General features: G+C 41.5%; 1 protein-coding gene across 5 annotated transcripts in view; it reads right to left on the bottom strand.

The window, feature by feature from the left end:
• Window positions 1-26,781, bottom strand: part of LOC125451394 (coiled-coil domain-containing protein 102A-like) — a 554,142-nt gene that overhangs the window by 268,708 nt on the left and 258,653 nt on the right. The window contains exon 9 of one of the 5 annotated variants that reach the window (XM_059646004.1): window positions 11,032-11,102. The exons of the other annotated variants lie outside the window; for them this stretch is intronic. Within the exon in view, the coding sequence (XP_059501987.1) occupies window positions 11,043-11,102 (60 nt within the window). The 3' untranslated portion in view covers window positions 11,032-11,042. Of the gene's footprint in view, window positions 1-11,031; window positions 11,103-26,781 lie in introns of those variants that run through there. 5 annotated transcript variants of the gene reach the window in all.

Genomic DNA, 26,781 nt, shown 5'->3' with positions numbered 1-26,781 from the left:
AATTTACTCAATGTACACAGGAAACAGAACCCTTCCATCATACTGAAATATCATCCTAAAACAGTTAGTAGTTCACTGATTTGTAAATATACATCTCCGTGTCTGCATTCACCATCGCACTGTAGTCATGTGTCAAGAAAAACAGTCTATCAGCCACATGGAGAAAAGAATTAAACACATGCAATTAAGGTCCACCTCTGAGCGTCTACATTGTGATTGTTTCAAACTTATAGGAATCAGAAAAAGAACACGCTCAGTGAATGCTGAATCATTAAAAGTTAATTTCTTCTAGATCTTTGCATCATCAGCAATGATGAAGTGATGTCTGTCCGCACTGCCGTATATTCTCATTCAGTTTTTCTTGGGTAAAATATCAACAATAATTTACTTTCTCCTCCTGAACATCAGTTTCAACAACCAGTTGCAATTAACTAGTGCCTCCAGCACAAAGAAATGTGGATGTGAGTTTGCTCGCTGAGCTGGAAGGTTCATTTTCAGACATTTCGTCACCATTCTAGGTAACATCATCAGTGAGCCTCCGACGAAGCACTTGTGTTATGTCCTGCTTTCTATTTATCTGGTGAGGTTTCCTTGGGTCGGTGATGTCATTTCCTGTGTTGGTGATGTCATTTCCTGTTCTTTTTCTCAGGGGATGGAAGATTGGCTCCAAATCAATAGTGCTTCATCGGAGGCTCACTGATGATGTTACCTAGAATGGTGACGAAACGTCTGAAAACTAACCTTCCAGCTCAGCGAGCAAACTCACATCCAGAACCTCAACCTGAGCTACAACTCTTCTCAAAACTCGCTAACAAAGAAATGTCTCAAATAACGTCACAAATGTGAGTGACAACAGCCACAATCCAAGCAGGAGGTCAGGATTAAGATCCAAACATTAGTCAAAGAGGTGAATTTTATTGGCGCATGGTTAAAGATGGTCAGTACTTGGATGGAAGAATATCTAACAGTTAGAAGATCTGTAGGGAAAATAGAGAAAACAATACTGAAAGGGCCACAGTGATCAAGGAGGAGATCACATATATTTAGGAAGAATATAACTAGGTGTAAGCAAATAATGGAAATTTTATAGGCAGAATTAAGAAATGTAAAAGGATTGATAAAGTAGTAGGAATTGTTTATATCTTCCAGCTGAGCAATGCTGAATTATATAAATGTAGAGATACAGAGGAATGCAGCAAAAGCAAAGAGGTGTTAATGGGAATTTTAATTTGCATATAGATTCGGACAATCAGATTAGCATATGTCAGAAAGTAGTGAACCTTCTGAGACTCTTCAGATAGATTTCTGCATCTACATTTCCTAGGACCAATGAGGATACATCCCACATTAAATTTTCATAATGAGTAATGAGCCAGGTTTTGTTAACAATGCAACAGGACACCAAATTGTAATGTCTCACAGTCAGCATAATGGTATATTTTTAAGAGACCTGCTCATAATGTCACCATTGCAGCATAGCAGGTGACCTTAGAGAATAAAGATCTCATACGCTATCTCACCTCAAATCACTTGAAGCATGATTTTATATGGAAACATGTTCTTCTGTTGTAAACTAATAGCTTTTATTTACGTAGAGCCACTTAGGTGCCTGACGGTCAGTTGTAATAAATATCAGTTGGGTTCTAGAGTGCCACAATATCCATACCAAATTTATGTTATGAGAGATGACATAAGCACAGGTAAAACACCCTGTTAGAGGCAAATTCACAACATGCTTTGTCATTGTAATATAACTGAAGATGAAAAGGCTACTAAAATGTAAGGTTGGGAAGTAAATATGTCAAACATGTCTCTCATGAGATGGACACTGTCATCAGTAACCTGATCAGATCTGTTAAAAGTGCAGACCAACAGAGGATCTGAGGAGATTCTGAACAGGGATCCAGACCCAAAATGTCAGCTTTCCTGCTCCTCTGATGCTGCTTGGCCTGCTGTGTTCATCCAACTCTAGACCTTGTTATCCTAGATGATCTGAGGAGGTGTTCTGAAACTAATTTAACTGGGCACAGAATGATTTTATATCTATAAAGCGACATGTTAACCCAAACCAAAAACATGGAGACTTGAAGAGTTAAGCAAGAATATAAACCTAAAGAACAATTGATACAAATACTTGAAAAGCACATGAACAGGCAAATCGGGATGATATAAAGAAAAGCAACGGAGTTCCAGCCCACTTTTTTGTTAATCAATTAAAATTGTTTTGTTTGTATGTTGCATTTTGTTTTCATACTAATTTTTTGTAGCTGTTACTATGCCTTTCACCATCAATCATCCAGATACATGTCCAAAGGAAAAGGAAATGGTGGAGCTGTTGAATTGTAGTTTGAATCAGCATACCAGATGTCTCAACAAAACAATCAGTAAATCAAGGACAGGTTAATTTCAAGGATGCGAAGTATTCATAGCTACTTTCAGCGATCATGCACCAGTTAAACACAGCTGCAGTGGAAAGACTTTAAAAATCTAAGACACAAAAATGTTTCAACACTTTAAATCTGTAAGTACAGAAAACCAGTTAAATTCATTGCCCTTATAAGTATTTAAATCATAAAAGAAATAAACTGCTTTCACATATGTATTTTATGTAAAATCAGACTAAAAGAGCCAAAAATAAGTCATAAATTGTGTAACCACAACTGCAAGTCAAAGTTAGCATTGGATCGTTAGCCACACATACAGTCACTAACTTCCACAGCAGTGTTCAACTTGTATGATAGTCTGCCAACTGTTACAGTAATTTTGTGTGAAGCAGGCAATTTGTAAGGACAGAAATATTTCAATAATTAACTTTAAGTCATATAATACACACAAAAATCTCCCTGCAGCATCAGACAAGGGTCACCTATACAGCGTATTTGGATTAGATTATGACAAAATAAAATTCATTGCTTTTGTTGCTTGAAAAGAATCAATTTTTTTAAGCTGGAAGCAGTCTTGACTGGTTTCTTTCTTTATATCTGACATACATCCAAAGGAATAGAATCCAATTTTTCAGCTTAGAGTAGTTACTGGTATCGTTATTTTTTTAAAAACTAATTTGCAAGTTAAGAAATGCAATATTACGAAGAAACTCAAGTCTCAGAAAACACCCCATTTTAGGTAGAATAGGCTAAAGCTAAAGAAACTGAAAATCATAAACACAAAATGGGTGGCAAATCAATTACATGATTATCGCTAGGCAATAAAAACTTAAAATTATCCTTTTTTTGACAAAGATAAAAAGACAGCTACTATTTAAGTTTCAACACTCAATATTATTGTCAAATAATGTAAAATAAATGCTGGATAAAATTACACAAAAAGCTATCAGTTTACTTTTCAAAGCAGATTGAGTGACCAAACCTCATTCATGTTTTGCACAAAGAAACCAATTGCAGAACAATGTCATATGCAGAAGATACCAGAATGTGCCTGTATCAATATGTAGATGGGTTTGTCCCATTATCAATCCAGCAGCATGTTAAGCAAGCTCTGTACAAAGTGTAATCCACATGCCAAACTGGTGTGCACTTTGAGAGGCATGCATTCACAATGCAAGCACAAGCTATCAACATTTTTCAATGTTAAGCTCCAGGCATTTTCTTTGATGATATCAACACAATTACTTTGGAAATTTCATAAATGCTTATTATCACAGACCGAGCAGTTCATGTTTTGCAGCAATGGGAGGATCATTCGGAGACCTTTGGGTAGCTGACTAAAATACTTAGTGGACAACACTACCCACGCCTCCATTTGTCCCAAGAATTCCTCAACATCATCAAGGAAACCAGAATAGAACAGGACGAGATGATGATATCCTTCAATGTATAAGCACTATTTACATCTATAAACATTGTCCTAGCCAAAGGAACAATTGCCACACCGCTAGATGAATCAAGTAGGCAGACAACCCAGGCCATCAACAATAAAGGCACTACCGTGAAACTACCAGATTTGTGCCTCACAGCTCACTTCACCTTCAATGACAACATATACAAACAAGTCAACGGAACATCATTAGATCCCCAATATCAGGGATGATTGCAGAAGCAATGTAAAGGTTAGACAGCGCTCCCGCTATACAACGCAAACTTTGGGTCTGACATGTAGATGACACCCTCGTGATTATTAAACACACTAAACTGGAAGAAACCCACTGATACATAGACAACATCCTTACTAGGATAACATTCACAAAAAAAGAACAACAACAGATTACCCTTCCTGGATGTAACAGTAGAACGTGAAAACAATGGGCCACTCAAGATTAGAGTAGATAGAAAGACCACACATGGACCAAATACTCAATTACACTAGCAACATCCCCAGTGCCCACAAATGGAGCTTCATCAGGACATTATTCAGACAGGCCACAACAGATTGCAGCAACCCGGAACTATGCAAAGCAGAACAGGAACAGTTATACGGAGTCTCCAAAAGAACCATTACCTCCAAGACAGACCACAACAGGACCACACAACACAACCAACGTTATTTATCACTGTACCATACATGAAGGATATTTCAGAGATGACCACAAGACTACTCAGCCCACAGGTATCAGAGTAGCTCAGAAACTGACAACCACCCTACGACAGCTACTGACACATGTAAAGGATACCATACCCAAAACTGGGGTAATATACAAAATACCATGCAGAGACATAGAAACACTACATAGGCCAAATCAGAAGAAAATTGACTATAGGGATACATGAACACCAACTAGCTACCAAGGGACATGACTAATCCTCACTTGTCTCACAATGCACAGAGAATGAGGGATATGAATTTGACTGGGACAACATATTCATAATCATACAAGCCACACAGAGACATTCCAGGGAATTCCTGGAGGCCTGGTATTCCAACCAGAACTCCATCAACAAACACATTGAATTAGACTTTGTGGACAAACCACTGAGAAACAAAACCAGAAGTGATATCATCCACCTCAGCAAACGGAGGCATATAAGTAACAAGAGGGATAGAACATTGACACATCACCAGAGGCGCACTGAAGATGTTACCTAGCAGGGTGACGAAATGCTTGCAATCAAACCCACCGATTCGGCGAGCGTGTCTACAATTTATATATAGATGAGCATAAAAAGTGAGCAGAGGGAAGACAGTGTGCAAGGGGTGTGGGGTAAGAGGGGCTGATGATTAAGGCCAACTGGGTCTAAGTCTCAGAGAACTGAGGTGTGCATGTACACAATGACCTTCAGCACCACAGTTGCTGGGCTACCCAAATCAGCATTTGACACTGGTACGTTCAACTCCATCACACAGTCACGTCTCCCACTCAGATTTATAATCCTGCCATTTAGGACATGAATATGGTGATTGGCGGAGCAGGCTTGAAGGGCTAAATGGCCTCTTCCTCCTATTTTCTACTATGTTTCTATGAGGCCACAGTCAGATCATCCATGATTTTACTGAATGAAGGAGCGTACTAAATACATTGTTGATGAGAAACAGGAACAAGTTATGTCCAAATGTGCTAGGCTAAATTTTAGAAATTTGGTGAAAATAGTTTAGAACGTAGCTGATGAAAAACTCCAACAAATAACTCAATGTGAAATAAATTCAATTACTTCTCCCTTAATTAAAATGCCTGGAGGCCCTGCAGACAACAAATGGTTGGGGGTGGCGGGGCGGGGGGGGGAGTACAGGTAGCAATTACATTTCAGTGTTAGGTAAAATAGCAGCTCATTAAAAATAATTCCTATAACTTCAGTTTTAAGAGAGAAAATAAGATACATTTAGAAACGTCACTTTAAGAGCTGTCACTGTTTTTCAAATCTGCATCTGTCAATAAAGGAAGTTGACAAGCGACAACTATTGAGCTGGGCTATTAGCAATATAAAAAGATTTAAAACACTGAATTGAAACAGCTAATTACTTTTCCTCATTTAAGACTGCAGCAATCAGTCTATATTTCCACTTCAACATGTTTCAACCCTTTTGATGCAACAATTTGTGACATTAATTTCTATCATTTCACATTTCACGGTGGTATGAATGAATTTGAATTGTACAATTTTGTTCTTGCTACAAATATTAACTGCACCACAAGATTTTCTTTCATCACCAATCACAAAATTCAAATGGAAATTATTTCATCAAAGCTGGCTTGTATCATTAATAAAGATTTCCCCAAAGGTCCTTGACATGTATCTGTATGTTGCTCTTCATTAACTTTGGCAGCTCTTTAATCTGGGTTTCAAGGGGATGTAGGCAGTCAGCAACTTCTTGTGTAATTACTGGAGCTACTATGAAGCAGCTTCATTACTGCATCAGGGCGAGAAATTGCCTTTACATTTAAACTCTTAATAAATTCGGGCAAAAATCTTACACAGGAGAATTATTCCATTGCCCAACCTCAACTAATATTCTGAATCATCAAAGACTCATCAATAGATGATAGGGAATACACAATTTACCCTCAAGTTTGTAATGCTCTCATGGATGATGCTCCTTTAAAATTAGCACGAATTTATTATTTCCTATGGGCCAAATTTTCAATTGTTTGAAGGCTGGTTAAATACAATCTTGTACCTGGAATGGCAGCACTTTCTTTTGTTGTACTCAATTGTGTTGGGCAGTTGGTCAGCTCAGCTGGCTGGACGGCTGGTCTCTGATGTAGAATGATACCAAAAGTGCACATTTACATCCCACACTTGCTGAGACCACTTTGCAGGCCTCCCTTCTTGACACCGTCCTTCACCTGAGGGGTGGTGACCCATATGTTAAGCTCACCACCACTTGTTTCTCTCTTTCATAAGACAGCAGTTCTCTGGGACTATGGCTATAACTTCTCATCTGTATTAGAACCATTCATCTCCCCTGCATTTTACTGTTCTTCCTTTATTGCTGTCCTTATTTCTCTTTCAATTGTTACCTTGTTTAGGTTCCCACTCCCATGCCACTCTAGTTAAAAGCCACCCCACTCATAGTAGCAAATACTTACCTTCGGACATCAGGACCGGTCCTGCCCAGGTGTAACCAGTTCAGGTTGTGTTGGAACCACCTCCTCCAGAACTGGTCCCAATGTCCCATGAATCTGTAAAACTCCTTTCTGTGTCACCTTTTCACCTACTGTCATTGGTATTGATGTGTTCCCCCCCCCCCACTAGCTGTTCAACATCCCCTCACCTGCTCTCCCCTGCTCCCCCATCTCCTCTAAACTCCTGCCCTCTATCACCCTCTTCTTCATCCCCCCCCCACCCCCCAAATATCCTGCAGATGCTCCGAGACATCCTTGACCCAAGCATCAAGGAAGAAACGTGTCATTCCGGAGTCTAATTTGTGGCTGCAGAAATACCTAACTATTTCCTTTCCAGTTGAATTCCCTATAGCTGGTTCACTCGTGTCCTTTAGGAAAGGAAACTGCCATCCTTACCGAGTCTGGTCTAAATGTCACTCCAGACCGACAGCAATGTGTTGGCTCTTAACTAACGTCTGGGTAATTAAGGATGGGCAATTATTGTTGGCCTAGCCAGACTTGCGCTACCCTGTGAATGAATAAAAACAAACTGTTGTGGTCAAATTCTTTCTTGTCCTCCCCTGTGCAGCAGAGCCAGTCACGGTGCAACAAATTTGGCTGTGCTGTTTTCCCCTGAGAGATCATTTTGCTCAAAACAGTGTACGTTTGTGATGTGGTGAGGGAGGAGGTGTGGGGGCAAGTGTAGCACTTCCTGCGGTTGCAGGTGTGGTGAGGTTGGACTTGCCCCCACACCTCCTCCCTCACCCACATCCCAGGCCCCAAGATGACTTTCCATACTAAGCAGAGGTTCACCTGCGCATCTGCCAATGTGGTATACTGTATCCATTGTACCCGGTGTGGCTTCCTCTACATTGGGGAAACCAAGCGAGGGCTTGGGGACCGCTTTGCAGAACACCTCCGCTCGGTTCGCAATAAACAACTGCAATTCCCAGTCGCGAACCATTTCAACTCTCCCTCCCATTCTCTAGATGACATGTCCATCATGGGCCTCCTGCTGTGCCACAATGATGCCACCCGAAGGTCGCAGGAACAGCAACTCATATTCCGCTTGGGAACCCTGCAGCCTAATGGTATCAATGTGGACTTCACCAGCTTCAAAATCTCCCCTTCCCCCAACGCATCCCAAAACCAGCCCAGTTCGTCCTCTCCCCCCACTGCACCACACAACCAGCCCAGCTCTTCCCCTCCACCCACTGCATCCCAAAACCAGTCCAACCTGTCTCTGCCTCCCTAACCTGTTCTTCGTCCTCACCCATCCCTTCCTCCCACCCCAAGCCACACCTCCATCTCCTACCTACTAACCTCATCCCACCTCCTTGACCGGTCCGTCTTCCCTGGACTGACCTATCCCCTCACTACCTCCCCACCTATACTCTCCTCGCCACCTATCTTCTTTTCTCTCCATCTTCGGTCCGCCTCCCCCTCTCTCCCTTTTTATTCCAGAACCCTCACCCCATCCCCCTCTCTGATGAAGGGTCTAGGCCCGAAACGTCAGCTGTTGTGCTCCTGAGATGCTGCTGGGCCTGCTGTGTTCATCCAGCCTCACATTTTATTATCTTGGATTCTCCAGCATCTGCAGTTCCCATTATCACTAGAGGAGAACGAGATTTGTTTTATTCAGATTTCCATGAGGCATTTGAAAAAGTACCTCATAAAGGTTAAGTCATAAGATAAAGGGCCATGGTTTTGGAGGTAAGTTAGCAAAATGGTGTTCTCTTTCTGACATTGCCGTTAGGTTATCTACTCCCACATATGACATGAACGTCAAAGTGACAGGAATCCCTGTGGCCTTTTTTCAAATGTGAAGACAACATCGTAGAAGACAATAAATACAGCATCACCAACAAGTCCAGCATGAACAATAACCTCCATAGAATACACAGGGAGAAATAACAAGTGAAAATCTCTCAAGAAGATGGACAGGATGAATGGGATCCCACATCAACAGGCCTCACTGTCATTTTCTACAGCAAACAGAAACGAAGTGCAGCTTCACCTTCAGGACACCCTGGGCATCATCAGTGAGCCATCTCATCTGTTGGAGCAGGACTACTGTTCAGAAGGATTGGAGGTTATCTTGATCTGGTGGCTCTCATGATTACTATTGTCCTGAGCTTTTTAAGCCAACAACTTGCTTCAGGGAGCAACTGGGAACCTGGGCATCTCCAAAACATCATCCGATAAAAGTGTCTGGGACGTAACTGATGCCATTTTGATCAGATCAGATCTGTTTCTGCGCTCCCATCATGATCAGAAGAGTTGAGTTGCCTGGACAATGTGATTCACCACCATGACTAGCTCTCTCCCACATGCAGCACCACAGCTCAAGTATTTGCAGGTGAATATACGCATGCTAACTGAGTGTTCAAAAGGCTTGGAAGTTAGAATATAATGTGGATTAATAGGAGGCTATACATGTGAGCAAGAAGAATAGAGGAGCAGAATATTATTTAAACCATTAAGTACAGAAAACCAGATAAATTTATTGCCTTTAGAAATATTTAAATCATAAAAGAAATAAACTGCTTTTAGGATGCATTTTGTGTAAAATCAGTCTAAAAGAGCCAAAAACAAGTTCATAAACTGTGAAACCATAATTGCAAGTCAAAGTTTGCATTGGACCGTTAGCCACGCATACAATCATTAAATTCCACAGCAGTGTTTAACTCGCACAATAGTCTGCCAACTGTTACAGTAATTTTGTGTGAAGCAGATAATTTGTAAGGATGGATATACTTAACTTCAATAATTAACTTTTAAGTTGTATAACACATACTTAAAAGCTCTGTGCAGCATCAGACAACAGGCAACCTTACAGCATTTTTGAACTAGATTATGACATAATAAAATTCATCGATTTTGTTGTGTGAAAATGATCAACAAATTTTTAACAAGAAATAAACTGCTTTTACGGATGTATTTTATGTAAAATCAGACTAAAAGAGTCAAAAACATGTTCATAAATTGTGTAATCACAACTGCAAGTCAACGTTAGCATTGGACCGTTAGCCACGCATACAGTCAGTAACTTCCACAGTAGTGTTCAACTTGTACAATATTCTGCCAACCGTTACAGTAATTTTGTGAGAAACAGGAAATATTTAAGGGCAGAAATACTTCAATAATTAAATTTAAGTCATATAAACATAGCATCAGACACGGGTCACCTATACAGCATAACAAAGTGTGGAGCCGGACGAACACAGCAGGCCCAGCAGCATCTCAGGAGCACAAAAGCTGACGTTTCGGGCCTAGACCCTTCAGAGAGGGGGATGGGGAAAGGGTTCTGGAATAAATAGGGAGAGAGGGGGAGGCAGACCGAAGAGGGAGAGAAAAGAACATAGGTAGAGAGGAGAGTATAGGTGGGAAGGTAGGGAGGACATAAGTCAGTCCAGGGAAGACGGACAGGTCAAGGAGGCGGGATGAAGTGGTAGGTAGGAAATGGAGGTGCGGCTTGAGGTGGGAGGAAGGGATGGGTGAGAGGAAGAAAAAGGTTAGGGAAGCGGAGACAGGCTGGGCTGGTTTTGTGATGTAGTGGGGGGAGGGGAAGAACTGGGCTGGTTTTGGGATGCAGTGGGGGAAGGGGAGATTTTGAAGCTTGTGAAGTCCATTGGTATCAATGTGGACTTCACCAGCTTCAAAATCTCCCCTTCCCCCCACTGCATCCCAAAACCAGCCCAGTTCTTCCCCTCCCCCCACTGCATCCCAAAACCAGCCCAGTTCGTCCCCTCCCCCCACTGCATCCCAAAACCAGCCCAGCCTGTCTCCGCTTCCCTAATCTGTTCTTCCTCTCACCCATCCCTTCCTCCCACCTCAAGCCGCACCTCCATTTCCTACCCACCACCTTGACCTGTCCGTCTTCCCTGGACTGACCTATCCCCTCCCTACCTCCTCACCTATACTCTCCTCTCTACCTTCGGTCCGCCTCCCCGTCTCTCCCTATTTATTCCAGTCCCCTCTCCGATGAAGGATCTCGGCCCAAAACGTCAGCTTTTGTGCTCCTGAGATGCTACTTGGCCTGCTGTGTTCATCCAGCTCCACACTTTGTTATCTTGGATTCTCCAGCGTCTGCGGTTTCCATTATCACCTATACAGCATATTTGGATTAGATTATGGCATAATAATATTCATTGATTCTCAAGTAACAAAAACAATGAATTTTTTTAAAAACAAATATACTCATTGAGAGAAGAAAAACTGGAAGCATGGCATGCATCCAAAGGAATAGAATCCAATTTTTCAGCTTAGAGTAGTTACTGGTATCTATTTTAAAAAAAAACTAAATTTGCATGTTAAGAAATGCAATATTATAAAGAAACACAAGTCTCAGACAACACCCCATTTTAGACAGAATAAGCTAAATCTAAAGGAACTGAACATCATAAACACAAAATGGGTGGCAAATCACTTATTTGTTTATCACGAGGCAATGAAAACTTAAAATCATCCTTTTTTGATAAAGATAAAAAAAACTACCCTTTTAGTTTCAACACTCAACATTATTGTCAACTTTCACTGCTTACTTTTTAAAGCAGATCCTGAGTGAGCAAATCTCACTCATGTTTTGCACAAAGAAACCAACTACAGAACAATGTCATATGCAGAAGATACCAGAATGTGCCTGTATCTATATGTAGATGGGTTTGTCCCATTATCAATACAGCAACATGTTACGCAAATTCTGCGCAATGCATAATCCAAACACTACACTGGTGTGCCCTTTGAGAGACTTGCATTGACAATGTAAGCACAAGCTATCCACTGTTTCTGATCAGATCAGACCTGTTTCTATCCTCCCCTCATGATCGGAAGAATTGAGTTGCCCGGACACAGAGTCCCCACCATCACTCGCTCTCCTTGCAACACTCGCAACATCACAGCTCAAGCATTTGCAGATGAGCATGTTAATTGAGGGGCCAAAAGCTTGGAAGATGGAGTATACTGTGGAGAAATATGAGGCTATACATCCTTGCAGGAAAAATAGAGGAGCTGAATGTTATTTAAATGGAGAAAGACTGCAGAACGCAACAGAACAGAGGGATTTGTGAATCCTTGTGCATGAATCACAAAAAGCTAGCATCCAAGTGGGTAATAGCAAAGATCAACAAGGTATTTGTCTTCAGGTCAAAGCGAATGGAGTATAAAAGTAGGGAGGTTTTGCTAAAACACACGGCACCAGACATAGCATAACTGCAAGACTGTGAACAGTTTTGGTTCTCTTATCTGAGGAAAAATATAGTTTTATTGGAGAGAGAGTGGTTAGCTCAGTCGGCTGGTTAGAAATACTGTGTGATGAAAACAGTGTTGATTCATGTCCAGCACTGGCTGGGGTTACTTTGGAGGACCTCTCCCCTCACTTGAGGTGTGGTGACCCTCATGTTAAACCACCACTAGGCATCTCTTTCTCCAATGATAGAGCAGCTTTATGGTGTGGCAGGGCAATGACCACTTTTACTTTACTCACATTAGAGGCAGCCCAGAGAAGGCTGATACCAAGGATTGAAGGACTGCCTTACGAGGAGAAGTTGAGTAGATTGGGCCTGTACTCATTGCAAATTAGAAGAATTAAGAGATGATCATTTTGAACCACGAAAGATTCTTAAGGGACTTGACAGGTTAGATATGGAAAGATTGTGTTCCCTCATGGGAGAGCCTTGGGCTAGAACATACAATCTTAGAAGATAGGGTTAAGTCAGAGTTGGGGAAGACTTTTTTTGTCAAAGAGTAGTGAATCTGTGGAATTCTTTAGTGCAGAGGGCTGCTGACACTAGGCCACTAGGTATATATAAGTCTAAGATTGACAAACTTCTAATCAATAAGGGAATCGAGGGTGATGGGAAAAAGCATGAAAGCGGAATTGAGGTTATCAGATTAGACATGATCTCATTAAATGGTGGAGCAGACTCTATTGCTGAATGGTCTACCTTTATTCCTAGTTCCTATGTTCTAATACTTACCTTTTGTTATAGCTATTATCAAGATAGTGTCTAAAAAAATCTGCAGAAAATAAGTAGCTGCAGAAATAGTTCTTTGGAATATAAGTTGTAAAATATTACCTTTAGGGATCCATCAAAACACCAGAAATCCATAATAATAATACTGATACATGCAAATATAATTCTGGTGAGGCTCGCTATTTGCCATCAAAATTTCAATTGGCTGGTATCTGAATCTAAATAATACAACTTGACAGAAAAATGTGAAGAACCTCATTTCAGAAACAGAAATAATAGCATCAATACATTGCTCTCTACTGCTGAACAAGCAGATTGCCATGAGGCCTCAGTGATGGATGTGACTCAACCACTCAATAACATAGACGTGTGTCAGAAAAAAATCTAACAAGCTGGAAGCTATTTGAAATTACTTACTAACGGACTCTCCACAACTATATATTTTTTTCCAGGCGAAGTCCTACTTGGAACAATTTTTATTAAAAGATGGTACCTGAATAAATATTCAATGTGTGTCATGGTTTATCACTTTTCAGAGGAAGGGCAGAAATAGGAGCAATTTCATTTTTCGTCCAGATAAGTGACAGTGATGTCAATTATTGATTCAAACACTACCTCCTTCACCCACATCAGAACCTTGGGAAAGAAATCAAGCAAATAAAACATATTTCTCCACAGGGAAGTCAAAGGTAGGGGTATAAGAACTTGGAGCAGGAGTAGGCAATTCAGCTCCTCCAGACTGCTTCGCCATTTAATGTGACCATGGCTGATCTCATTTAGGCTTCAACTGCACTTTCTTGCCCGCGTTCCATAACCGTTCAAACTATTACTAATTAAAAATCCAGCTACCTATCTCCTTAAATTTATTCAATGTCCCAGCATCCTCCACACTCTGGGGTCATGATTTCCACAGATTCATAAACCTTTAAGAGATGTAATTTCTCATCTCAGTTTTAAATCGGCTATCGTTTATGATCTCTCATTCTAAATAGCCCCAAATGAGAAAAGAGTCTACATTTGTTTTGTCAATCCCCTTTAGCATCTGATCTATCTCAATTAAATCTCCTCTCATCCTTCTAAACTTCTGACAGTATCTGCCTAAAGTGCTGAATCTCTCTCCATTAGACAAATCTTTCACCTCTGTAATCAATCTAGTGAAACATTTCTCAACTGCCTCGAATACAAAAACATCCCTCTTCAAGTTAGGGGACCAAAGTTGTACACAATACTCCAGGTGTAGCCTTGTGCAGTTCCAACAATATTTTCCTACATTTATATTCTATTCCTTTAGCAAGAAATGCCAAACTCCTATTTGCCTGCCTTACTGCTTATTGTACATGTACAGCAGTTTTTTTTGTGATTCATGTACAAGGACAACCAGATCTCTCTTGCAGTGGAATACTCTGAAGTTTCTCTCCATGAAGATAATAAGTTGCCTTTCTATTCCTCTGTCCAAAATGGATAACGTCACTTTTATCTGCATTAAACAACTTCTGACAAATTTTGGCCCATTCACCTAATCAATCCATATCCAATTGTGAAATTTGTATTTCTTCACTGCAATTTACTTTCCTACCTGTTTTAGTGTCATCTGCAAATTTGGCTATAGTACTTTCTATCCTGCATCTAAATCATTAATACAGATTGTAAATAATTGTGCCCCAAGGACTGAACCCTGTAGCACCCCAGTAGTCACATCTTGCCAACCAGAAAAAAAAGCTTCACATTTCAGGGCCAGCAAAACACATGGACCTGCTTACCCCACGATTTTCACAGTTCTCTGTCAATAGTTCATCTGAAATATTTCATTAGAGGCTTGTTAAAGGACACGGAGGTTTGGAATGCTTGGAACAGTTTTTGGATGATCTCCTCCTGCAGACAGAGATAAGGGCTGAACATATGACACTGTTAAAGGAACTGTTAGCATTCCTCATCACCTTCGGATGAAAGTTAATCTCAAGAATGCAGAGATCATGAGGTAGAGAGATAGTAGCAACTGCAGTTGCTGCAGAATCTGAGATAACAAGGTGTAGAGCTGGATGAACACGGCAGGCCAAGCAGCATCAGAGGAGCAGGAAGGCTGACGTTTCGAGCCTACACCCTTCTTCAGAAAATAGACCCTTCCTTCTGAAGGGGGGGTCTAGGCCCGAAACATCAGCCTTCCTGCTCCTCTGATGCTGCTTGGCCTGCTGTGTTCATCCAGCTCTACACCTTGTTACCACAGATCATTAGGTCCCAGGCCTCATACTTGAGAATTGTCATAGTTCAGAAGAAAGACAGAGGAAATTGAAGGCAAGTGCATCAAGGACATAATTTATATCTGAGGGATGTTAGCTTATTGTGTTCCTTTCTGGACTTAATGGGATACAGTTGAAGTCATATTGACTGTTCTGCCACTAAAGTTGCCCCATATTCTGACCTCCTTAAAAAGGAATGCCCCGTGGAAATGGACTGATCAGCATTGTTGTTGTGTTAAACAGGTCCTGGTACAGGCCCTTGCACTGCAGGTACCAGACCCAGAACTTTTCTTCATCTGGAAGCTGCAGCCACAGAAACCACAATGGCAGCTGTACTTCAAGAATGATACAAAAAGCTCAAAGCAGCAGCCTGTGTGTCTAAGGAATCTTTCAGCCGAATGGCAGGAGCACTGGCTAGCCCGTGTTCTGGGTGGAATAACATTTTGCCTGCATTATCAAAATGAGCCTCCTGACCCTTCTGACAGCACACAGTTCCATTTAACTTTTGCTGCATGGCAAGATTAAAGATGGTACAGTCAACCAAAAACACATAGGGTGCTGGACCCTAATGTCACAGGGTCGCCACATCACGGTCAAACATCCCAAAATGCCCACCTTCCTAGCTGCCAATTTGGGATATTAAGGAGAACCCCATGAGTGACATTAAATGACCCCAAGGAGCCATTTGTGCTGAAACAAAATGGGGAAAGGCCCAAGAAAGCCTGGGAGCTGAAGGCCGCCCCCATTCCCCACGCAATAAGAATATTCACACACAGATCTTCCATGGTGGAGGATGGAAGCCAAAAGACAGAATGTGGTAGAGATATGGGGAACCAGAAAAGCGAAGCCCCAATAGAGTTAGTGCTAAAGCTCTCCAAAAGAATGTGAGCTCAGGCTGCCGAAATAGCAGCTGTAGCCTACGTGGTCAGCCACACTGAAAAATATCACCCACCAGCAGATATACACTCAGACAGCACATATATCCACAATAGCTTAAGTGACTTCCTGCCACTGTGGGAACCTAAAGAATTCATCTTGGCAGATGGGAAACCATTACAATTCAAATTACTCAAATTTATCTCCAAACTGCTCAAGGTGCAAATATGGCATCATTAAGGTTAGTACCCCCTATCAAACTTTCCAAATTGGGAAATGAAGGGCAGATTAGTAGCTTACAGAGTGCCCATGAGGGAGAAATATGGCAGCACGGTGGTTAGCACTGTTGTCACAGCACCCGGGACCTGGGTGACTACCCGCCTCGGGTGACTACCTATATGGAGTTTGCACATTCTGCCCTTGGCTGCATGGGTTTCCTCCAGGTGCTCTGGTTTCCTCCCACAGTCCAAAGATATGCATATTAAGGGGCTTGGCCATGCTAAATTTCCCATAGTGTCCAAGGATGTGCTATGTAGTTGCTTAGACTTGGGAAATGCAGGGTTACAGGGATAAGGTGGGGGTGGTTCTGAGTCTGGGTGAGAAGCTCTTTGCAAGGTCAGTGTCGACTTGATTTGCAAAATGGCCTGCTTCCACACTGTAGGGATTCTGTGGCCGCACTACACACCCCGACATTCCGGAACAAATACATGTCATCAATGTGAACCAAGGTCGAAGATCTGGTACAGGCTCAGGGCAGGGACACTGAGTTAAATTAAGTACGGGAGGAAATTATCTCTGCCTCACAAGAGGGAGGACAAATTAAGTACTAAGGAGAGACTCAGATGGATGGTACATGTTTCTGATCCAGGGCTGAAATTAATTGATATATCAATGCCATATATTCAGGATCAAGGGATAGAAGCCACAACTGACTTAATTAAGGATTGGTGGCCAAAAAGTGGAAAAGACATAAAATTTTACGTTGAGAATCGCATAATCTGTGCTGAGAACATTCCAGACAAGTATGCAACAGAAGGCAGTTAAGACCTACTGACCTTCAAATAGATGACATCTGTTCTAGAGCCTGAACGCAGATATCACAAGAATAACATACAGGGGAGAGGGAGCATACAGTATCACAACTTCCCCAAAACACTACCAGTACAGCACCTTCACATGCAACATCCAAAGCACCAATTTTAGTATTAGGCTACACATACCAGCCCCATGTGGGCCTTAAACTCAAACATCCACAGGAGAAATGAGATTTTTGTCAATGTTAATGAGGAACTCTGACAAACTTTATCGATTATTCGGACATTGTCATTGAGCACTTACCAGACAAATTATAGCAAGTCCAGACACAATCGGGAAATGCACATAAAGGTTTTGCTATTGCTTCTCAGCAGACAAGGCAGATTCAAAATACATGCAGGAAAACAAAGTGACTAACTGGTGGGATGACTTCTGGGACTGGGACTCAAACGTGCAAATACTTGCGATTACGTCTCCCATCACACTTGACTGTGTTGCTCATCCTGTTTACTTTGAACTACCTCATGGTTAAATTCATCCACTGGAAGAAAGAATTCATCCTGAAACTAACTATGGATTCTATGTTCCTACAGCAGGAACCAAGGCATTATTTAAGCCAGACTGTGCCATTGGTATGTAAACGGAGGCTATGGAACTAATTACGCAGTAGGAATTTTACTCTACCAAGTGCTACTGATTGCAAAGACGAATGCGGGTGTGCCAGGGTATATAAATATTGGCTAATGCTCAATTTATGAATTAAGTCATTTACATAAATTATTGTTAAGCTTATTGATGCGCATAAGGATGATAGTGTCTCTGGTATTGATGTCTATGTACAATGGGAAACTCAGACACTGGGAGTTAGGTTATCCACTTGAGACTTGATACGTGCCAGCATGAGAGCAATTTACAATCTTGTGATCCTATTTTCACTAGATGCTTCAAGGGATCAAATTGAGGGATTGTCATCAGGTGACCACAGGATCAAAATTGTTCATTCTTAATTGATGCACAGCTGGAGAAATTGGGCCTGACAGAAAGCTGACCAAACTAAATTAAACAGCAGCCAGAAGCTACTGACGACTGGGAACAGTGAAAGCAAATGTCAAAGAGGTCACAAAGGTTCAGGGCCATCAACTATGGTCAGCAAGACGGTTGTGTATTGGAGAAGTATTGCTCGGGCTTTCTGGCACCTTGACTTCCAGCCAGTGACTGAGGACATGAACTTTACACCACCGTGGCATGGCAACAGCAAAGGGTGTATCTGAAGCCCAATCATGAGCCCTTTGGCAAAGATCACAGACTTTCTGGAAAATCTGTAGAGACGGGCACAAAAACACAAACCTAGCAGCCACCTCCACAGTGAAGACTCGCAACAAGACTCATGGTGGAAAGCCATGCAGCAACCCAAGACGACCCAGGAGAAGATTCATCCTGACTTGCGAGACCCACCTTTGTGTAAGAGAGCCAGCCCTATATCATAGAATGGAAATTTTAATACACCAGAGCAGACATGTAGATCAAAGCTGATAATATCCTTTCTCAAATGGACAGTGCTAGACAGGGAATAAATATTTTGGGAATTTGGGAAATGCTTACGTGGTATTTTTACTGAGGAACACTTTGTTAATAAAATCAAGTTGAACCACAAACTGAATTCCTTTGTCTGTCCCATCAACAAGAGCTCTTAGGTAAAGTGATTTTAATACATAAACTGGTCAAAACATCCAAAGCACAGACAACAGCCTGAATCATGGAGAGGAGCTTCAGGTTGTTGATTTCTCCATAATATTGGTGCTGTTAGTTACCTGGTGTTAAAGGGTCACTAAATGGAGGAGGTTTGTGAGAAAAATATCAACGCAGGTTAAAAAGTCAGAGAAAAGGGTAGAAGCAAAACAACAGGTTTCACTTGTGAATGAATAGAAATCAAAATCAGAAAAGTTACGTTAAATCAGTTCAGACCATATTTGGAGTAATACTGATAGTTTTGGCCTGTATAGGAAGAGAACATCAAAAGCCCTGACATCTTCATGTTTTTATCAAAGCCATATCATAATCATTTAAATAAGCATTATGTGATAAAACTGTATTTTCTTAAAGCTGTCAAAATGTTATAGTTCAAAATTAATCAGCAATGATAGATGTACAAGCAACTAAATGCCCTCGCAATGAGAAAACTTTATATATCATATTAAAATCGGAGGGTGGATGCATTAATGCCTCCTATGTCAGGCTATGGTAAAAATCCCTGAGAGGTAGAGGTCCCACTCTTCCCTTTGTGAAGGCCAACCGCAGTGTCTTCTCACTGACAGGTAGCCACTTAAAGTCATTTAGTGAATAATCTGCTCCCCTTCCAAAGCCCCAGGTTAAATTTCTTTCCCACCACCCTGAAGTGTGTAACACCATGGATGACTTATTTTGTTTAAGGAGAATGTACTCTGACATGAGGAGTCCTTCTTTAGAAAACAGCTTGCATCTGGATATTTGCTACAAAAAGCTTGTCTCTGGTAAGGTAGCCAACATGTTACTGCATTAGTATATGTGAAACCCTTAAATAAAATTCAAACTGAATATCATTTGCACATAATTATCCATTAATTTGAGAATGGTACTTACTGATCTGGCATTTTTCAAACAGACATTTCAAGCACAGTCAAAATCCTAAAAACAGTGATAGGCCATTGAACACTCTGAGACTGATCTGCTATTCATAGGATCATAGCTGCTCTGTACCCAAACTCCATTAACTCGCTTTAGTTCAATACTCTTAATGCAGCCGGCTAGCAAAATATTGATCTCAAGGTTTAAAATGAATAACTTAGCTATCATCAAGCGCTTCTTGTGTGACGTGGTTCTACATTTCTACAAATTGTTATGGAGTCAGGGACTCAGGGCAACTCATCCATACCAACCAGACATACGAAATTCATTTTTAAGATTTTTGCAAAGATCTGTAGCTCAGATTGTGGGTGATGTTGTTGACTTGCACGCTGAGCTGGCTTGTTTTTGTTCAGACGTTTTGTCACCATGCTAGGTAACATCATCAGTGAGGCCTCCAATAAAGCAATGTTGTTCTAATCTATTTGGAATGTGTACTGTCTGGTTCGTTATGGTGAGGTGTGTCATTTCTGGTTCTGTTCTGTATGTTCTGTTCCCTCTAGTTTTGTATGTGGAGTACAATTCTATATCAAAGATAATAAGAACTGCAGATGCTGGAGAAACCAAGATAACAAGGTGTGGAGCTGGATGAATACAGCAGGCCAAGCAGCATTTTAGCAGCAGGAAAGCTGACGTTTCGGGCCTAGACCCTTCATCAGAAATGGGAGAGGGGAAGAGGGTTCTGAACTAAATAGGGAGAGAGGGGGAGGCGGATCGAAGATGGTTAGAGGAGAAGATAAGTGGACAGGAGACAAACGAGTTAAAGAGGCGGGGATGGTGCCAGTTAAGATGAGTGTAGGTGCTGCATCTGCTGTACCCATTGTGGCCTCCTGTACATCGGGGAAGCCAATCAGAGGCTTGGGGACCGCTTTGCAGAGCACCTGCGTTCGGTTTGCAATGAACAACTGCACCTCCCAGTCGCGAACCATTTCATCACCCCCTCCCATTCCTCAGATGACATGTCCATCCTGGGGTTCCTGCAGTGCCACACCGATACCACCTAAAGATTGCAGGAACAGCAACTCATATTCTGCTTGAGAGCCCTGCAGCCCAATGGTATCAATGTGGATTTCACAAGCTTTAAAATCTGCATCCTCCCTACCCCATCCCAAAACCAGCCCAGCTCATCCCCGCCTCCCTAATCTGTTCTTCCTCTCACGTATCCCCTTCTCCCACCTCAAGCCGCACCCCATCTCCTACCTACTAACCTCATCCTGCCCTCTTGACCTGTTCGTCCTCCCTGGACAGACCTATTTCCTCCCTACCTCCCCACCTACATCCACCTTTACTGGCTCCATCCCTGCCTCTCTAACTTGTTGGTTTCCTCTCCACCTATCCTCTCTTCTATCCATCTTTGATCTGCCTCCCCCTCTCTCCCTATTTATTTCAGAACCCTCTTCCCCTCCCCCGTTTCTGAAGAGTCTAGGCCCGAAACGTCATCTTTCCTGCTCGGCCTGCTGTGTTCATCCAGCTCCACACCACAATTCTATATGTTTGTTTACTGTATTATGGGTTGACAACCGAGCCTCTAGGAATTCCCGTACGTGTCTGTGTTTGGCTTGGGCTGCTATGGTTACGTTGTCCCAGTTAAACTGATGGCCTTTATCGTGCAAGTGTACCAATATTAAGGAACGTTCGTAGTGTTTGACGTATGTAGCATCACTGATCATGTTACCTAGGATGGTGACAAAACATCTGTATGAAAACAAGCCAGCTTGGCGAGCAAGTCAACAACCTCATCCCAAATTAATCTAGTCACAATTGTCAGTATTTGGCCCATATTCCACCAAACTCTTCCTATTTGTGTACCCATCCAGATGCCTTCTAAATTGCACCAGCTTAAACCACTTCTTCCGGCACCTCATTCCATACTCACACCACCCCTGCGTAAAAAAAAACTGCCCCTTAGGTTCCATTTAAATCTTTTTCCTGTCACCTTAAACTTATGCCCTCTAGTTTTGGAATCCCCTACCCTGGGAAAAAACCTTGGATATTCACCTTATTCATGGTGCTCATGACTTCATCAACCGCACAAGATCATCCCTCTGCCTCCGACACCCCAGGGAAAACAGTCTCAGTCTATTCAGCCTTTCCCTCAAGCTCAAATCCTCCAGCCCCAGCAACATGTTTGTAAATCTTTTCTGTACCTTTTTACGTTTAACAACATCATTCCTATAGCAGGGAGACAAAAATTGCAAATAGTATTCCAAAAGTGATTTAACCAATGTCCTATACAGCTGCAGCACGACATCCCAACTCCTATACTCAATGTACTGACAATAAAAGCAAGTGTACAAACACCTTCTTCACTACCACATCTATTTGTGACCCCACTTTCAAGGAACAATGAACCTGGACCCAAGGTCTCTTTGTTCAGCAACACTCTCCACGACATTAAGTGTATAAGCCCTGACCTGATTTGCCTTTCAAAAATGCAACACTTCACATTTATCTATATTAAACGTCATCTGCCACTCCTTTGCTCATTGGCACATCTCTTCTAAATCCCGTTTTACTCAGATAACATTTTTCACTGTCCACTACACCAATTTTGGTGTCATCTGCAAACTTACTAATCACTAGCTTGGTGCCCTGTTGAATCTATGCTGCACTGCTTCCAAAGTGTCTTTCCTATGATGCAACGTCCAAACATTTAGACAGTGCTCTAGATATAGTCTCAAAAGGGCTTTGTTCAGCTGCAGCAAAACTTCCTTCCCTAAATATCCTACTGCTCTAGTTATAAAGGTTAATATCCTATTAATCTTTTTGACATTTCTTATTCCTTATTACATAGATCTTTTTGGACCTCCAATGTTCCTTTTTTTTAAATCATTTCAAGAGAGAAAGTACTGGAGTCCGTCCTTTTATGGTCCAAAATGAATGGCTTCACACTTACCTACATTGAAATTCATCAGTCATAGTTTTACCCACTCTCTTGATCAATGTCATTATAATTCTTGCTCCTGTCCATGTTGCTTACAATGCTATCAATCTTTGTAGCAAACTTGGATATATATTTCTCAATTGTGTTATCTAGGTCATTAACATATATCGTGAAAAGTAAAGACCCAGCACACACACAGACACTAGGCACTTCCTTCTGATTTAATCTAAACGCTACTCTCAGCCTCCCACTGGCTAAACAGTCATCTAAGTGGGTCAATAATTTGCCTTCAATTCCACAAGCTTTAATGTCAATGAAGAATCTCTTTCTTGGACCTTTATGACTTTGAAAATTCATATAAACTGAACTTAAGGCATTAATTTATTAACTATTTCATTTAATTCTTTTTTTAAAAATTAAAATTATTAGACATTAGCTTGCCTGAGTTCAAACGTCTGTAAGTCTCTGTCGCTCTGTTCTTCTAACACAGTGACAATATCTGAGTCCACAGAGGTCATTGATCAGGTATTTGCCATACACTTTCTGTAGGACCAGAGGGAGGGCATTTATCTGTCTTTAGTGCCATCGAGCAGATTTTTACTATTTCCTGATATCAGGATGAGTGAGCCATGAAGCTATGTGACAGTGACCCGACCACTTCATGAACGTGGGCAACCAATGTACAAAATAGTAGCACTTGTAAAGGGCCATATGTGAGGGTCATCAATATTTTCTAACAGTCTGGCAAATGGATAGCCAAAGGCTAGATAGTTGGGATTTTGAAAGTGCAGTTAGAAGTGAATTGGGGAATTTTTTTTTCACAGAGATAGATGCAGATTGTGATAGGGTTAGGATGTGGCAAGAGTGTGTAGGTGGCCTGGTCCATGATTGATACAATGAGTATAGTGAGGCCATGTGAAATACCATTGTAAAACATGTTGGTGTGGATATAAATTGGGGAGATTAAATGTTGGAAAAGATTAGGGAGGATAACAGGGCAGTGAATTTAAAGGAGAAATGACTTGATGATTTGAGGTAGACTTGGAATCACCGAGAATAAGAAAACAGAGTGGCTGGTGGGATTTTCTTGGTGGGAAAATTCACATTGTGCTCAGTTGGAGATCTCAGATTGCCCTTGACTGCTCTTTAATATATTCAATTGCCCTGGTTATTCCTTGTTCTTTTGTACAGTCAGAATTTACATGAAATCTTTGTAATAACACAGTATGGACCAAATTCTTTATGACATCACAGCCCTGTTCTACGTTCTTTCTAGAACTGATACACTGTGAGGTTAATCACTATTATCATTGTGCTCCTGAAATGCTGCTTGGCCTGCTGTGTTCATCCAGCCTCACATTTTATTATCTTGGAATTCTCCAGCATCTGCAGTTCCCATTATCTCTGATATCATTGTAGGGGCTTGTTTTCCCGTCGTTCAGTTGCAGACATTACAAGAGCAGAATTTTCTCTGGTTCTTAGATCAGTAAAGTATATTCTTCTAAAATCAACTCTTGCTTAACAGGAAACATTTCATCTCTTTAGGAGTACTCTTAAAATAAGCTCTCTCAGGATAAACACTGAAGATGCACCGATCAGAAAAATGAACCAGTCACAACAGGAACCATTCAGCTGAATGAAGTTTACTGCACATTAGTCCTGATAAAGCCTGGCCAATGGGGACAGGGCAGGTACTATTTGGGCATAATCTGCGGTGTTCTCAAAGTTTCCCACGCCCATTGGCCTTATTATTCTCAGTAACATGGGATGGGGGTCAGGCTGCTGTCGTCCTAAACAGTAACTGTGCAGAACCAGCAGCAACATTTGGACTCTGGTATAATCCTAAGTCAACCATGACAATAATGCTTAGTGTTAGCCTTAGGAGTGAGTAAGTGAAACCTGCTGGGCAGGCATTATTGTGGCCAGAACTATGTTAATGTTTCATTTTTTATAATATTCTGTTGCAGGCTCTGGGCCCCACAAAGAAACCTTCAGATCTTATTATCCCTGGCTTCCCTCTCCATCCCTATCTGTAGTCACCTGAACATGGCCCAAGCAAGAAATCATGGGCTTTGGTAGTACATGGTTTCTGGGCCCCTTGTCCTCCACCCCACCACCTCTCCAAAGCTTCACTTAATCATGTCTCTTCTGTACTTACTTCAATATATGTTTAACATCTTAAGCTGATGCTAATAAATGTAAAAGCTAATTAGCTTTAAAACAATGTTGACAAGCTCAGGAATGTTAATTTTTAACATGTTTTGCATGTCACTTACAGCATTCTGATGTAGTGTACATTGTCAACGTTTCCTGACAGAATTTATACAAATAAGAGTAGGCCACTCACCCGTTTGGGTTGCTCTGCCATTTAATATATTCATTGCTGACCTGATTTTGACATCAACTTTATATTCCTGCATAACTCAATAATCTTTTATCCCCTAATGATATTTAAAGGTTCTCCATTCATTGCCTTTTGAAGATGGAAATTCCAAGGACTTACAACCAACTGTGAGAAAAATACCTTGTTCATCTCTGTCTGTCCTCTAGTCAACTTCAAGGCAGTCAGAGGGCAGAAGTACTGTGATCAGAGATAATGGGAACTGCAGATGCTGGAGAATCCAAGATAATAAAATGTGAAGCTGGATGAACACAGCAGGCCAAGCAGCATCTTAGGAGCATAAAAGCTGACGTTTCGGGCCTAGACCCTTCATCAGAGAGCAGAAGTAGTGTGGTGGCCACCACTATATAAAAAGTACTGGGAAATCTGAACGATCTGGAGGTGGATAAAACAGCCAGGCCATATGGACTACAGCAAAGGGTTCTGAAGAGGATTGCTGAAGAGATTGTGGAGGCAGTGGTGGTGATTTTTCAGGAATCACTGCAGCCAGGGAAGGTGCCTGAGGATTTTAAAATTGTTAATGTAACACACCTGTTGAAGAAGGTTAGACAAAGGAGAACCAGTGATCATGATCCACTTGAATTTCCAAAAGGACCTTTGAGAAGGTACCACACAGGAAGCTGTTAAATAAGAGCCATGGAGAGAGGAGCCAGGTACTGGCATGGATAGAGGAGAGGCTGACATGCAGAGGTACACAGTGGGAATAAAGTGGTCTTTTTCAGGATGGCAGCTGGTGAATAGTGGAGCTCTGCAAGGTGGTGGTGGTGGTTGTTGGGGGAGGGGTGGAGGTTGGTGTCATCAGTACAGTGACTACAATTATTCATATTGAACATTAATAATCTGAACAAAGGAACTGAGAGCATTATTGCTAAAATTTGCAGATAACACAAAGATAGCTGGAGGGACACGTAGCATTGAGGAGGTGGGAAGACTACAGAAGGACCTGGACAGGCTGGGAGAGTGGGCAAACAAATGACATAGGATACAATGTGGGAAAGTGTGAGGTCATGAACTCTGGTAAGAAGAACAGAAGTGTATTTTTCTTTAAAAGAAAAGACTTTGGAAGTCTGAAGCACAAAGGGACTTAGGATCCTAGCTGATTGATAGTATTAGCTCCGTAATGAATGCATTGCTAGCACTGCCGAAAACTCATTCTGTTTGAAACAAGCACTGAATAACAGAATTTCATGTGGACCTCTGGACCTACAAACTGCAGCCTATTATAAGACTACATTAGATTGCTTGGCCATTATGGAAATTACTGATTTTCATTTCCAATCCATATCACCAGTCTCATGTGTGCATTACAAGTTGAAAACTGACCCACCCGTGAAGGGGCAATGCGGCCACCATCAAGGGAGGGGATTGGGAGGAAAAGAGCAGGCTCATGGTGACACCATGGAGGAAGGCGGTCGTGGAGAGTTTTCTGTGGATAAACTAAACACGGAATTGGAGCCCTGGGTTCTGTGCATTTCCTTGTGCTTTAGCAGTCCAAATACAGGCCTAAAGGTGAAGAAAGTGTGAGGTAAAAAAGGAAATTGTGGAATGGGAAATGGTGAAATTCTATTTGACACTGTTCCAGAACAGGCCCAAAGTAATTTGGCTATTATCAGAAAGAGACAGAGTTCAAAACCTACTGAAAGTCAAAGGGGTAGTTCTCAAATCTTGACACAGAATGGGGCATCTAGTCTTTCTAGGCACAGATTATCAAACTCAGA

This window comes from Stegostoma tigrinum, chromosome 5 (assembly GCF_030684315.1).
Source record: "Stegostoma tigrinum isolate sSteTig4 chromosome 5, sSteTig4.hap1, whole genome shotgun sequence".
Taxonomy (NCBI): domain Eukaryota; kingdom Metazoa; phylum Chordata; class Chondrichthyes; order Orectolobiformes; family Stegostomatidae; genus Stegostoma; species Stegostoma tigrinum.
The sequence above is the reverse complement of the archived record's forward strand: the minus strand, read 5'-3'. Positions and strand labels throughout refer to the sequence as shown.